This window comes from Anabrus simplex, chromosome 2 (genome assembly GCF_040414725.1).
Source record: "Anabrus simplex isolate iqAnaSimp1 chromosome 2, ASM4041472v1, whole genome shotgun sequence".
Taxonomy (NCBI): Eukaryota; Metazoa; Arthropoda; class Insecta; order Orthoptera; family Tettigoniidae; genus Anabrus; species Anabrus simplex.
The window spans coordinates 105,666,729-105,679,477 of record NC_090266.1 but is presented as its reverse complement, the minus strand read 5'-3'; the positions used below and the strand labels follow the sequence as shown (position 1 = coordinate 105,679,477).

General features: G+C 38.7%; 1 protein-coding gene across 2 annotated transcripts in view; it reads right to left on the bottom strand.

Moving 5' to 3' along the window:
- The window catches only part of LOC136864966 (uncharacterized), a 160,228-nt gene that overhangs the window by 94,551 nt on the left and 52,928 nt on the right, over positions 1-12,749 (bottom strand). For both annotated transcript variants that reach the window (XM_067142372.2, XM_067142373.2), the window contains exon 2: positions 1,937-2,240. In XM_067142372.2, coding sequence (XP_066998473.2) covers positions 1,937-2,240 — 304 coding nt within the window. The remainder of the gene's footprint in view (positions 1-1,936; positions 2,241-12,749) is intronic.

Here is a 12,749-nt window from a genome sequence, read left to right as displayed (position 1 = left end):
ATTTAGTCATGATTACAATCAATGTATAAAATAATCCAAATTAATTACCGATATATATATATATAGTTTTCGCAGTCAATATAAACATAAATTAAGTTCATAAAAATTCAGTTCTTCACTAAATATAAATAAAGTTTAAATCTAAAGAGAAGCTGTTCTATGGCCGTGAACAGTAGATACTTTGTAAGAATGGAAGTATGCTGAGAAGGAAGAATTAAAGAAACATTCACAATGCGACTTTCCTGAAATGTGCTCTAACCGAGAAATATCAAGAGTTAACATATTTACTTCATCCCCCAACCTTTCCCTACAATGCCTAGTACTCAACAGAAAGCAGGAATTATAATGTACAGAGTTGTCAAAACACATTGTGTACTTCAAAAGCATATAGCAACTAAGGGAATATTCTAAAATATTAGGTGTGGTCTGTAGAATGAGTACTGTTAAAGCTAAGAAGAGAAAGAGGTAAATCAGAATTATGAGAATTTAACCATTACTTGTATCTTCAAAAGCATCCTAAACTTTTACCTACGATTAATGTTGGTACAAATGAATTTACATCTAGAGGTCTCGAAAGAAGCATACCAGGGGCGCAATGGCACTGTTGTACAGGCCTGACCTAGATAATTGAAAGTCCATCAGCAAACTGCTATAAATAAAAACTATATAATAAGAGCCCACAGTTTTCATAACTGAATAAATCATCCTTTTTCATTAGCATCTCCAAAAACCATAAAAACCGTTAATGGAATGTAAACCAATAACATCCAAATTTTTTCTTAATGCATCTTCAACAATGAGGAAGTCTGTATTTTACACTTACAGGGATATTGCCAACTTGTCCTTCCAACTAGTTTAGGAGTATCATGGTGGTGGTGATTATTGTTTTAAAGGGAAAAGTAAGATTATCTCTCCTATTTAGTAAGAGTGTATTGGTGTTTTAGGACCATGTATGCGTTTTATTAATATTTCCTGCCCCAGGTAATTGGACTTCCTGATATATCACACACTTCCCTACAGTTACAACTACAATAATAATAATAATAATAATAATAATAATAATAATAATAATAATAATAATAATAATAATAATAACAACAATAACAATAATAATGTTATTTGTTTTACGTCCCACTAACTACTCTTTTACGGTTTTCGGAGACGCCGAGGTGCCGGAATTTAGTCCCGCAGGAGTTCTTTTACGTGCCAGAAAATCTACCGACACGAGGCTGACGTATTTGAGCACCTTCAAATACCATCGGACTGAGACAGGATCGAACCTGCCAAGTTGGGGTCAGAAGGCCAGCGCCTTAACCGTCTGAGCCACTCAGCCTGGCAGTTACAACCACAGACAGGAAACACTGCTTCAAAACATTTCATCAATAATACCTGCAGCAAACAACGCACAAAAACAGATTTTACTACTGTATATAAGCTCATGTCTGTTTCCAATCCTTGTCCCGTTTCTCTACAGGGTCGGGTATGAAGTGAGATGAATTTTCATGTAGAGATTTTACGGCTGGATACCCTTTCTGATAACCTCATCAGAGGAGTTAAGGAGATGAAACAATTTTTTTTTTTTTTTTTACAATTTGTTTTATGTCGCACCAACACAGGTAGGTCTTATGGCGAAGATGGAATAGGAAAGGCCTAGGAGTGAAAATGAAGCGGCCATGGCCTTAATTGAAGTACAGCTCCAGCATTTGTATGGTGTGAAAATGGGAAACAACGGAAAACCCTCTTCAGGGCAGCCGACAGTGGGGTTCGAACCCACTATCTCCCGGATGCAAGCTCACAGCTGCGCACCCCTAACTGCATGGCCATCTCGCCTGGTGATGAAATAAATTAAGTGATATATGATAGTGGGTAGGAAGAGAGTGAAACCCAACACTGGCACATAACCTGAGAGATCATAAAAATATTGCTTTATACTTACTTTTATTTGTGATTTTTCTTCCAAAAGCAGGTCATTCATTAATGTACTAGCATACACACTTTGCAAATATTCTGTATATTTATAAAAGACTTGAGATTGTACATTTTCTTTTTGCACACATTCATTCTTTTTTGAAGGCATTCTCTTCTCATTCTTTTTTGAAGGCATTTTCTTCTCATCCCTTTTTGAAGCCATTTTCTTCACAGCACCAGTACTCGGAATAGGTGTGAAACTAGCATCCCAATGTGGTGCCACTGATGTATCCGAATTCAATGAGGAACAGAAAATTTTAGAATTCTTCTCCCTGTAACATAAATTTTAAAATATTGAACAAATATAGTGGTTAGAAACGTTTATAAAGAAAACCATCCAACTATCACCACCTATGAACAGACCTTAACAATGCCTTCTTTTTTAAATTTTAAACACTGATAAATACAGATTTTTACCAATAAGTACTACCAAGACAGGCATACAAATTCTACCACTACAGTAATTGAACCACCGTACCATGCTACACTTTTCGTAGAACAATGACATCATAGTTTATCAGTTTCACTTCCCATATTGATGATTCCAATGATCACAATCATTAAGGATGGATTTTCCACCTAATCAATACTTTTATTTGTATTAAAGTACTTAAAACATTCTTCAATACCGGTTTTGGGCTTTATAAAAGGCCATCTTCAGCTGCTGAAGAACCTTGGGTTTTCTTAAAATAACATACATCAAACATCACTTATTCTAAGTTTAAGACGACTTATTTCTAAGTTTAAATGATACATTGTGGTGATAAATCTTGTATCAAAGAGAATTGTAAAAGTCTAAAATTGTCTAAAAGTTTGTTATGAAATGGCAATGGTCTTGATGTTCCTTTGACACACAGTTTGATTTCTATATTACAATGTTAGACACTACTTATTCTAAGTTTAAGATGACTTATTTCTAAATTTAATTTTATACCGGACAAGTTGGCCATGTGGCTAGGAGTGTGCAGCTGTGAGCTCGCATCCGGGAGATAGTGGGTTCGAACCCCACTGTCGGCAGCCCTGAGGATGGTTTTCCGTGGTTTCCCATTTTCACACCAGGCAAATGCTGGGGCTGTACCTTAAGGCCATGGCTGCTTCCTTCCCATTCCCAGGCCTTTCCTGTCCCATCGTCGCCATAAGACCTATCTGTGTCGGTATGATGTAAAGCAACTAGCAAAAGAAACTTCAAATAATACAATGTCGTAAAATTTACACCAATAGGAAGTCTAAAATTAACAAAGTTAATTTATGAACTAACACTGATCTGGATGTTTTTAATACACTACGATTTCTCTGTTAAAAAAGGTACATATTGTATGTTTAAAATTCCAATTTTGGAGGAACGAATTGAGTTGAAATCTTCATGTAGTTTAAGCACTACTCGAGGTCAGGGTATGTTAAATTTAACACCCTATGTTTTGTAGTAGTATGGTTAGTGTGTTCCTTCCTTTGTAATTTGTGATAGCTGTGTCGAAATATCTAAATTGGAAGAAAGAGGTTTTCTGTTAGAGAATGTCTATGATATGTATTGTGAAATATACTGTAAGTGTATATTTTACTTACTTTCCTGTTCTCTAGTTGATCGCATACGTATGTCAGGAGTGTGCTGTGCACTGCCTCGTGTACGGCGGGTGATGGCTATTGCGGCACCGGAGGGGAAAGGGGTGGAGCAGAGGGGTGGGCTTGAAGAGGGGCAGGGTAGGAGGGGGGGTGTCCTGTGGAGTCTTGGTTGTGTAATTTTTTTCTGTTTATTAACTTTCTTTAATTTAAAATTCTTTAAGGGGGGGATGGCGGCATTGAAAAGGATGTTTGTTTTTTCTGTTATTTCACTGAGATTAAAATTTGGGTTGGCAAATTGGTCCATGTTGACAAAGAATTCCTCGAAGAGACTGATATTAAGTTATCTAGATATATCTGTCACCAGACATGAAGATCATCTAACGTATAGAATATACAGAAAACCTACACAAACATCAAACAAAATAGAACAAGATTCCACCCATCTCAACGTCTATAAAAAGGCAGCCTACCATATTATGATATACAGAGCCTTTAATATACCCCTATCTCACAAAGACCTAAAAATTTAGTATAATCCATGAAATACCTAAACAAAACGGAACCGAGCTCGATAGCTGCAGTCGCTTAAGTGCAGCCAGTATCCAGTATTCGGGAGATAGTAGGTTCGAACCCCACTGTCGGCAGCCCTGAAAATGGTTTTCCGTGGTTTCCCATTTTCACACCAGGCAAATGCTGGGGCTGTACCTTAATTAAGGCCACGGCCGCTTCCTTCCCACTCCTAGCCCTTTCCTGTCCCATCGTTGCCGTAAGACCTATCTGTGTCGGTGCGACATAAAACAACGAGCAAAAAAAAAAAAAAAAACGGATATAACAAAGGATCAATAACTAAAATCATCCAAAACACAAAACATCAACCAAAATCAAAATTAACCAAAGAAAACAAATCAAAGAAAGACCATGTAATTTACACTTAAATACGCAAACATCCATCTCATTACCACCATTTTCGAAAGACGTAACTTAACAGTAACTTTTAATACTTCTTGCAATAATGCCACCATTCTGCATAATAACAATTCCGTTAATGAAAACAACAAATACAACCACTCACGAGTATACCGAATGAAATGCACTAAATGTGAGGCAAATTATATCAGGTGTACTGGCAGGAATTTCTTCATCCGGTACAATGAACATATAAACGTTGCAAAATAAAACTGATTTTCTTCCATAGAACAACACACAAAAGAATAAAAACCTGAATTTTCCAATATTGAAAACAATATGGAAATTCTAAACAAATTCTAAGGGCCCCTTGGTCAATATCTTCGAGGAATTCTGTATCAACATGGACCAAATTGCCAACCCAAATTTTAATCTCAAGAAAATAACAGAAAAAACCAACATCCTTTTCAATGCTGGCATTCTCCACTTAAAGAATATTTAAAGAAAGTTAATAAACAGAAACAAAAACACACAACCAAGACTCCACAGGACTCACCCCCTCCTACCCCAGGCCCCACTCAAGGCCTCCCTCTGCTCCACCCACTTTCCCATCCGCTGCCGTAATAGCCAGCGCCCACCGTACAAGAGGCAGTGCACGGCATACTCCCGACAAATATACAAGCGATCAACTACGGACAACAGGAAAGTAAATAAATTATACACTTACAGTAGACGCTCTAACAGAAAACCTCTTTCTTCCAATTTAGATATTTTGACACAGCTATCACAAATTTCCAACAGATCATAAATTACCGAGGAAGGAACACTCTCATCATACTACTACAAAACATTGGGCATTAAATTTAAGATACTTGACCTTGAGCAGTGCTCAAACTACAAGAAGATTTAAACTCAATTTGTTCCACCAAAACTGACTTTAAACATACAATATGTACCTTTTTTAACATAGAAATCATAAAGTGTGTTAAAAACATCAAGATCAGTGATAGTTCATAAATGAACTTTCAGTTAATTTTAGACTTCCTATTGACGAAAATTTTACCACAACATTGTATTATTTAAATTTAGAAATAAGTCATCTTAAACTCAGAATAAGTAGTGTAACATTGTAATATAGAAATCAAAGAGTGTGTCAAAGGAACATCAAGACCAGTGCCATTTCATAACAAACTTTTAGACAATTTTAGACTTTCACAATTCTCACTGAAGCAAGTTTTATCACAACAACATATCATTTAAACTTAGAAATAAGTCATTCTAAACTTAGATTAAGTGATTAACATTGTATGTTATTTTAACAAAAACCAGGTTCTGCAGCAGCTGAAGATGGCCTATTATAAATGCCGAAACCAGTATTGAAAAATGTTTTAAGTACTTTAATACAAATAAAGTACAGATTAGGACAGAAATCCGGCCTTAGAATTGTGAACGGACAATGATGCTGAAAAATTTGACAAAGTCAATTTTAGACATGATATATGTTTTCCAAAGTCGTATGTTCCTCATCACCAGAGGTTTCAATCCAGGCTTGTGTCAGTGTCATACTTCCATAATGTGTGTACAACTGCTTCTTCCCGCCCCGCCTCCTCCCAGACTGATTTTGGTGGTGCCGTCGGCTTCTGCTTCAAATGCTAGCGCTGTACCGCATATGATAAGCCATCTGGTGACGAATGAATGTACCACGTACACTTCTATTAGTAACGTCTAAATTCTAACTACCATTCTTGTAGAAGTCTTTGGTGTAAACAGTCTCTTCTAAAGATGCGGAGCAAAGTTCTCTGCGAAACATAAAGAACTCTGAAGCACAGATCTGATTAATTTAAATAAGAATGTGGCAACAAGAAGGCCCTACATATACCCAGAAGTGCCAGTTCATTATGTTTGGGAAAGTAATAAACTTGTCTGAAAAAAAAAAACTTAAATCTGAAAAAATAATAGGTAGAATGTTTAATGTTTCCCCAGTGGAATAAAAAAAACATCATCTTCACTTGCTGTTACTTCACACAGTAGGTGACACCTGTTTTCAAGATATAAAGACAGTAAAAAATGCATGCTATTCTACATTCAAGGAAGCAGCAATAAAACGTAGGTTAATTCAGGATGATGCTGAATGGCATTGTTGTCCTCATGAAGTCAGTTTTTCAAATGCCACTTTAATTGAGACAATTACTTTCCTTCATCATCACCACTTTCCAACTCCAGTTTTCCGGGTGTGGTGTACAAGTGCTCGCCACTTCTCCCTCTCAAGTATACTTTGTTCCTCTATGTCCGCCCACTTGGTATTCCTCTTGCTGAACTCCAATTTCACTGTTTCCATCCATCAATTCCTTGGCCACCCCCTTTTTACTTCTCTGTCAAAGTAATTCCTTGCTGTTCTTGTTCTGTCCATCCTCAGAACATGTCCAAACCATTGCAGCCTGCATCTTCCTAAAAGCTCAGTAATAGGTATTCTGATCCCAGCCTCCTTCCTGTCTGCTTCATTTCTAATCTTGCCTTTCCTGTTCTTTTGGTTCATTGTTCACATTAATTTCATTTCTGTTGACTGGATTTTACTATTTGCCTTGTTATGTAGGGTACATGTTTTGAGTCCGTATATGAGAATTGGAATGGAGTAGGTATAAAGCATGGTCAATTTTGCTTTCTGGGGTATTATATCATCCCAGAGTAGATTTCTCACTTGAAAATAAAATTGAGAAACTTTCCGAGTCCTACTAAGTATCTTTGGTTTACTGTGTTATCTTCTGAAATGATACTTCCAAGGTATTTGAAGTTAGAAACAGACTGTAACAGAGTTCCCTCCAGGAAAAAGTTTGAATATGTCTCTTTCCTGTTGATAGTTATTTCAAAAAATTTTGTTTTACTGATGTTTAGTCCATATTCTTTAAAGCTGCCATTCTGAAGATTTAGTTTCTCCTGTACTTCTGGTTAATTTTCTCCCCAGATTAGATCATCATCTGCAAATATTACTGTTAGACTCTTTGCAATGTTCTTTGATGGATTTTATTATCTGATCCATTACAATGATCAACAGGAGTGGTGACAAGCCACTTCTCTGCTGAACTCCTCTTTTGGTATCAAACCAATCTAATCTTCAATCCCCTACTTGGACACAGCTTAAGCACTTTTAACAGAGCATCTTTTCTTTATCAATCGGGAAGTTTGGCACACCTATACCTTCTAGGCATTCCCAGATTATCCCTCTAGACACACTGTCGTAGACCTTCTTGATGTCCACAAAAACCATCACCGAGTTCTTACCATATTCCCAGTGCTTCTCCGTTAGCATTCTGATGGCAAATATCAGGTCTGTAGTGCTTCTGTTCTTCCTGAGCCTGTGTTTCTCCTCCTCCAATAATGGTTCAACTATATTGCTGATTCTTCTTTCAGTTAGCTTCTCCAGAAGTTTAAGTGAGTGAGAAAGTAGAGTGATACCCCTAATTTCTGCATTTCTTCCTGTTCCCCTTTTTATACAGGGGGATGACGATACCTTTCAACCTGTCCTCTGGTATCCTGTTCTCTTTCCAGATGATACAATCAGTGTAATGCCTTGTATTCCAGGTGCCTTTATCAATGTCAGCAGTTAAGTCATCAAACCCTGGGGACTTACCATTTCTCATGTTCTTCAGCTCAGACTCCATGTTAGCTGGTGTCACGCTCCATCACTTGCACTTAAACTGCATTCTTCAGTGATATCATGTTGAAGACTTTCTCCATTTAATAAAGTATTGAAGTAGTTCATCATTTCTTCTCTGACAGCCTGATCTATCTTCACCAGATTCCCATTATCTGTTTCCAGTACAAGGAAATGTAATACCCACTTCTATTCTTGACTATTCTATAAAGCAACTTTCTATGCCCACATGAGTCCCAGAGCACAGTGAGCCGGTGTTCAACATCTGGTAAGGGTCCCAGCTCAGGGTGACGAGCGAAGACCTCAACAGCATTTACGGTGGAGAAGTTGGACTTTGGTACGGCGAAGTGACAGAGGAGGCAGCCTAGTACTACTCGGGATTAATGGAGTGCAGTTACCAAAACTACCCTGAGTGTCTGAACCCATAATGGGCGGCTCAGTGGCAGCGCCTGATCTCCATGTTAGAAGCTGCTGTGAACCTAACTCCTCTGAGGCTGACAACCTCAGCTGTATCCCTTGTCGATGTCTAGGCATCGGCCCCAAGCCAAAATTATTCGAGTCAGCATGATGGAAAAATCTAGCATAGGCACTACCCCAGGTTACCCCCACCGTTGTCAAGAACAACGTCAGCGAACCTTTGGATTCTGGGGAGCTCGCACCAGCATGCAAGAGATTAAAGAGCAAGAGAGTAACTCACTTTGCAACTTTCAACATCAATTCACTCCTTAAAGCTGGAAAACTAAAACATCTGACAATACCTTGTCCAAACAAGACATTGTGATAACAGCATTATAGGAGACCAGATTCACAGATGAGCCAGCTTTTGAATCACAAGGGTACAGGATTTTGAAAGGAAAACCAGGCATGAGTGTGTTAAAAATGTCCCTCACCTGGGAACAGATTTTATAACCAATAAACAAATCCTAGGAGCAATCACAGACTTCACTTCCAGGAATGGCAGGATTTCTGCCCTTTCCTTCTAAGGAGCAAATAAGCTCTATACGTTAGTCAACGCACATGCACCTACAAATGAGAGCAACAAGTAAGACCCTGAGAAAGTAGAGGAATTCTGGGAAGACTTGGAGGAAACTATATCCAAGGCACCAACCAACAATGTGATAATACCCCTAGGAGATTTTAAAGCACAACTGGGGAAAGAAAGGAGATTCAGAGCCATCACTAGAGATTATCCAGCCCACAAAAGGACTAATCAAAATGGAGAGCGATTGACAGAGTTATGTAGGACCTTCAATCTGGCCATAAAATCTACAGCATTCACACACCTCCCAAGAAAACAGAAAACACGGATATATAACAACCCCAACCTAGGAGAGTTGCAGACTCTTCACGTAGCGATCTCAAAACATGCGGAAAAGGAGATCCAAAATGTCACAAAGTCCTGAGGGGTGCAAATTTAGATTCAGATCACTTCCTCTCCAAGATCAAAGTCAAGATCATCCCAAGATCCCAGAAAAACAGGAACACAACTCAAACAACAAAGTTTGACAGAGAAAATCTCAGAATGCACAAAGATTTTGCAACAGAATTAAACAAAAGACAGTACCAGGGATGGGAACAGTTAAAAGAGGCTATGATTGATTCTGCAAGTCACAGTTCCTCTAGAGAACATGCATGGTGGTCATCTGAATGTAAAGATGCAATAGAAGAACGCCGAAAGGCGTGGGTGAATTGGTGTTCCCAGAAAACACCAGAGAACCAGAAGTAGTTCCAGGAAACAAGGAAAAGAACAACCAAGACCATCATTAATCTGAAGAGAAAGATTGAAAAGGAACGCTTGATTCAGATCGAACAGGATTTTTAAAAAAATAACACTCTGGACTTTTATAAAACATTCAAGAACACCTTGACTAGATATGATCCACCAAGCCTCAACTTCAGAAACCAAGAAGGAAAAGTAGCTCACAGTGATTTGGAGAATTGCCAGATTCTGTCAGACTACTTCACAAAACACCTCAATTGTGAGCCACCGTCTCAGAAATTCTACTACAATCACAAGGAACCAAACCCAGACTCGGACCCTCCGACTGTGGACAAAGTCACGAGAATCACCAAGACCTTAAAGAACAATAAAGCACCTGGAGAAGATGGGATTATTGCAGAACTTTGGAAATATGCTGACAACAGAGCGATCGTTGAACTGCCAGATGGATGGACATCAACGTTAATACAACCTCTTAACAAGAAAGGAGATAAGGCAGATGTCAAAAATTACAGGGGTATATTGCTACTACCAGAGACATACAAGATCTTTTCAAAAGCACTGCTAGACAGAGCAGAAAAGGCAGGTCATGTGCAGAACAGATCCTGAACCTGAAGTTGATCACAGCATACCAGAAACAGAGGAGCAAGAAATTCATGCTCACATTTGTGGACTTGAAGAAGGCCTATGATTCGGTAGATAGAGAAACACTGATCCGTATGCTAGAAGAAATGGGTCTAGATAGGGAGGCCAGAGAACTCGTTAAACAGAATGTGACTAACACAACATCCAAGATCACGTTTAGGGGGATACTATCAGAATCCTTTAGTATTAAAACAGGGGTCAGACAGGGAGATTGGCTTTCTCCTCTTCTATTCAACTGTGTTCTTGACAAGGTCATCAGAGAGTAGCGCAAGAAAATGCAAGGAATAGGTGGTATACGAATGGGATATATGAATAGAGGGACCGTAATCGACTGCCTAGTCTTTGCAGATGACACTGTGATTCTGTCAGAGTCAACAGAGGAGGCACAGAACCAGATTACCCAGCTCCAAGAACAAGCAAGTAAAGCAGGCTTACGGATCTCCTTCGAGAAGACACAGTACAGGGCCAACATCAAAGCAGCAACCAGAGGGATGACAGTGGAGGGAGGATTCAGAAAGTAGAGGAAGTTAAATATCTGGGAGAGTGGATAGATAACAACCTGTCAGAGAAGAGGCACTGATATCGAGAATCAACAAAATGAACTTTGCATAAAGCTAAGTATGAACACCTATAACAAAAAGATGATCTCAATCAATGAAAAACTCAGACATTACCAGACAGTGATCCATCCAGAAGCCTTATATGCAGCTGAATGTTTGAACCTGATAAAGGTAGGATTGGTCAAGAAGTTAGAACTGGTGGAGCAAAAAATTCTAAGGAAGATACTGGGAGCCCAAAGAACAGAGGATGGATCATACAGAAAGAAAGCAAACCAAGAACTGTACTGCAAGATGAAAAAGATCTCAGGCACCATCCGGAAGAGGAGAGCAATGTTCTTTGGACACATCTACAGAATGGACCCGGGAATACTGACCAAACAGATAGTAAGTTTTTTTGAGACCAGGAAAACTGTGGTATGCTGGCATCAGGAAGTGAAGAAGGACCTCACAGAAATAGGAATACAAGGATCGGAAATAAGCAACAGGGGAAACTTACAAGTCGAAAATAAAGAACACAAAGAGTTTCCAAGAAAAAGTTAGTTTGCGGACCCAAACACTATGGACACCATGGACGGAAAAGAGAGGAAGGTTGCAGCGTGAAAGAAAGAAGGATTACTGGGCGCAGATCAAAGCCCAGAAGCAGCTGAAATCAAATTAACATGGTCCACAGTTGGCCAAAACAAAAGAAAGAAGTAGAAGAAAATCAAACCAAGCTAAATAATAGATTTGGAGAACATATAATGAAAAAAGAAAGCAAAGCTCAACAAATAAAATAAAATGAAATCCAGAGTATAAAAGTAAAAATGAAAGAGAAAAAGTCAATGAAAAAAGTAACATACAGACTGAAAAACATGAGCAATGCATAAACGGAACACAATACATAATAAAGTAATGGAAATACAAGTATGACCATAAATAGTGATCTATGTACAGTACAAGAGCTAAAAGCTAAGAATTATGTACATTTATACTAAGTAACAATAAAAATAATAATAACCTAATATAAATAAGTTTGTGTGGCTATTTCTAGCAGAGTGCAGCCCTTGTAAGGCAGACCCTCCGATGAGGGTGGGCGGCATCTGCCATGTGTAGGTAACTGCGTGTTATTGTAGTGGAGGATAGTGTTGTGTGTGGTGTGCGAGTTGCAGGGATGTTGAGGACAGCACCAACACCCAGCCTCTGAGCCATTGGAATTAACCAATGAAGGTTAAAATCCCCGACCCGGCCGGGAATCAAACCCGGGACCAGCTGACCATTCAGCCAACAAGTCGGACAACCTAACATTAATTATAAGAAACAACAGTGTTGCCATTGATGCTTTCAAGGCCCGTACTTATGGATATGATACTGTATAGGCTTTTGAGCTTATGCCGTGTCAAGAAAATAAGGTGAACTTCTTTACGTTTCGCAGAGAACTGTGCTCTGCGTCATCAGAAGAAAATCTAAACTGTCCACGAGAAAGGCTTCTTAACAATGAGCGTTTGAAATTTAGACGTTATAACAGAAGTGGAAATGGTATGTTCATTCGTCACCAGATAGCTCCCCAGAAGTGGCACAGCGCTAGCGCTTTACAATGGCGAAAAATGAGGGTATCCTCCTATTCAATACATCATATATTCCGTCATTAGACGGAGCAAACAAATTCAGACATGTTTCGGCTCGTTTGAGCCATCTTCAGTGAGAAAAAAAGATGGCTCAAGCGAGCCGAAACATGTCTGAATTTGTTTGCTCCGTCTAA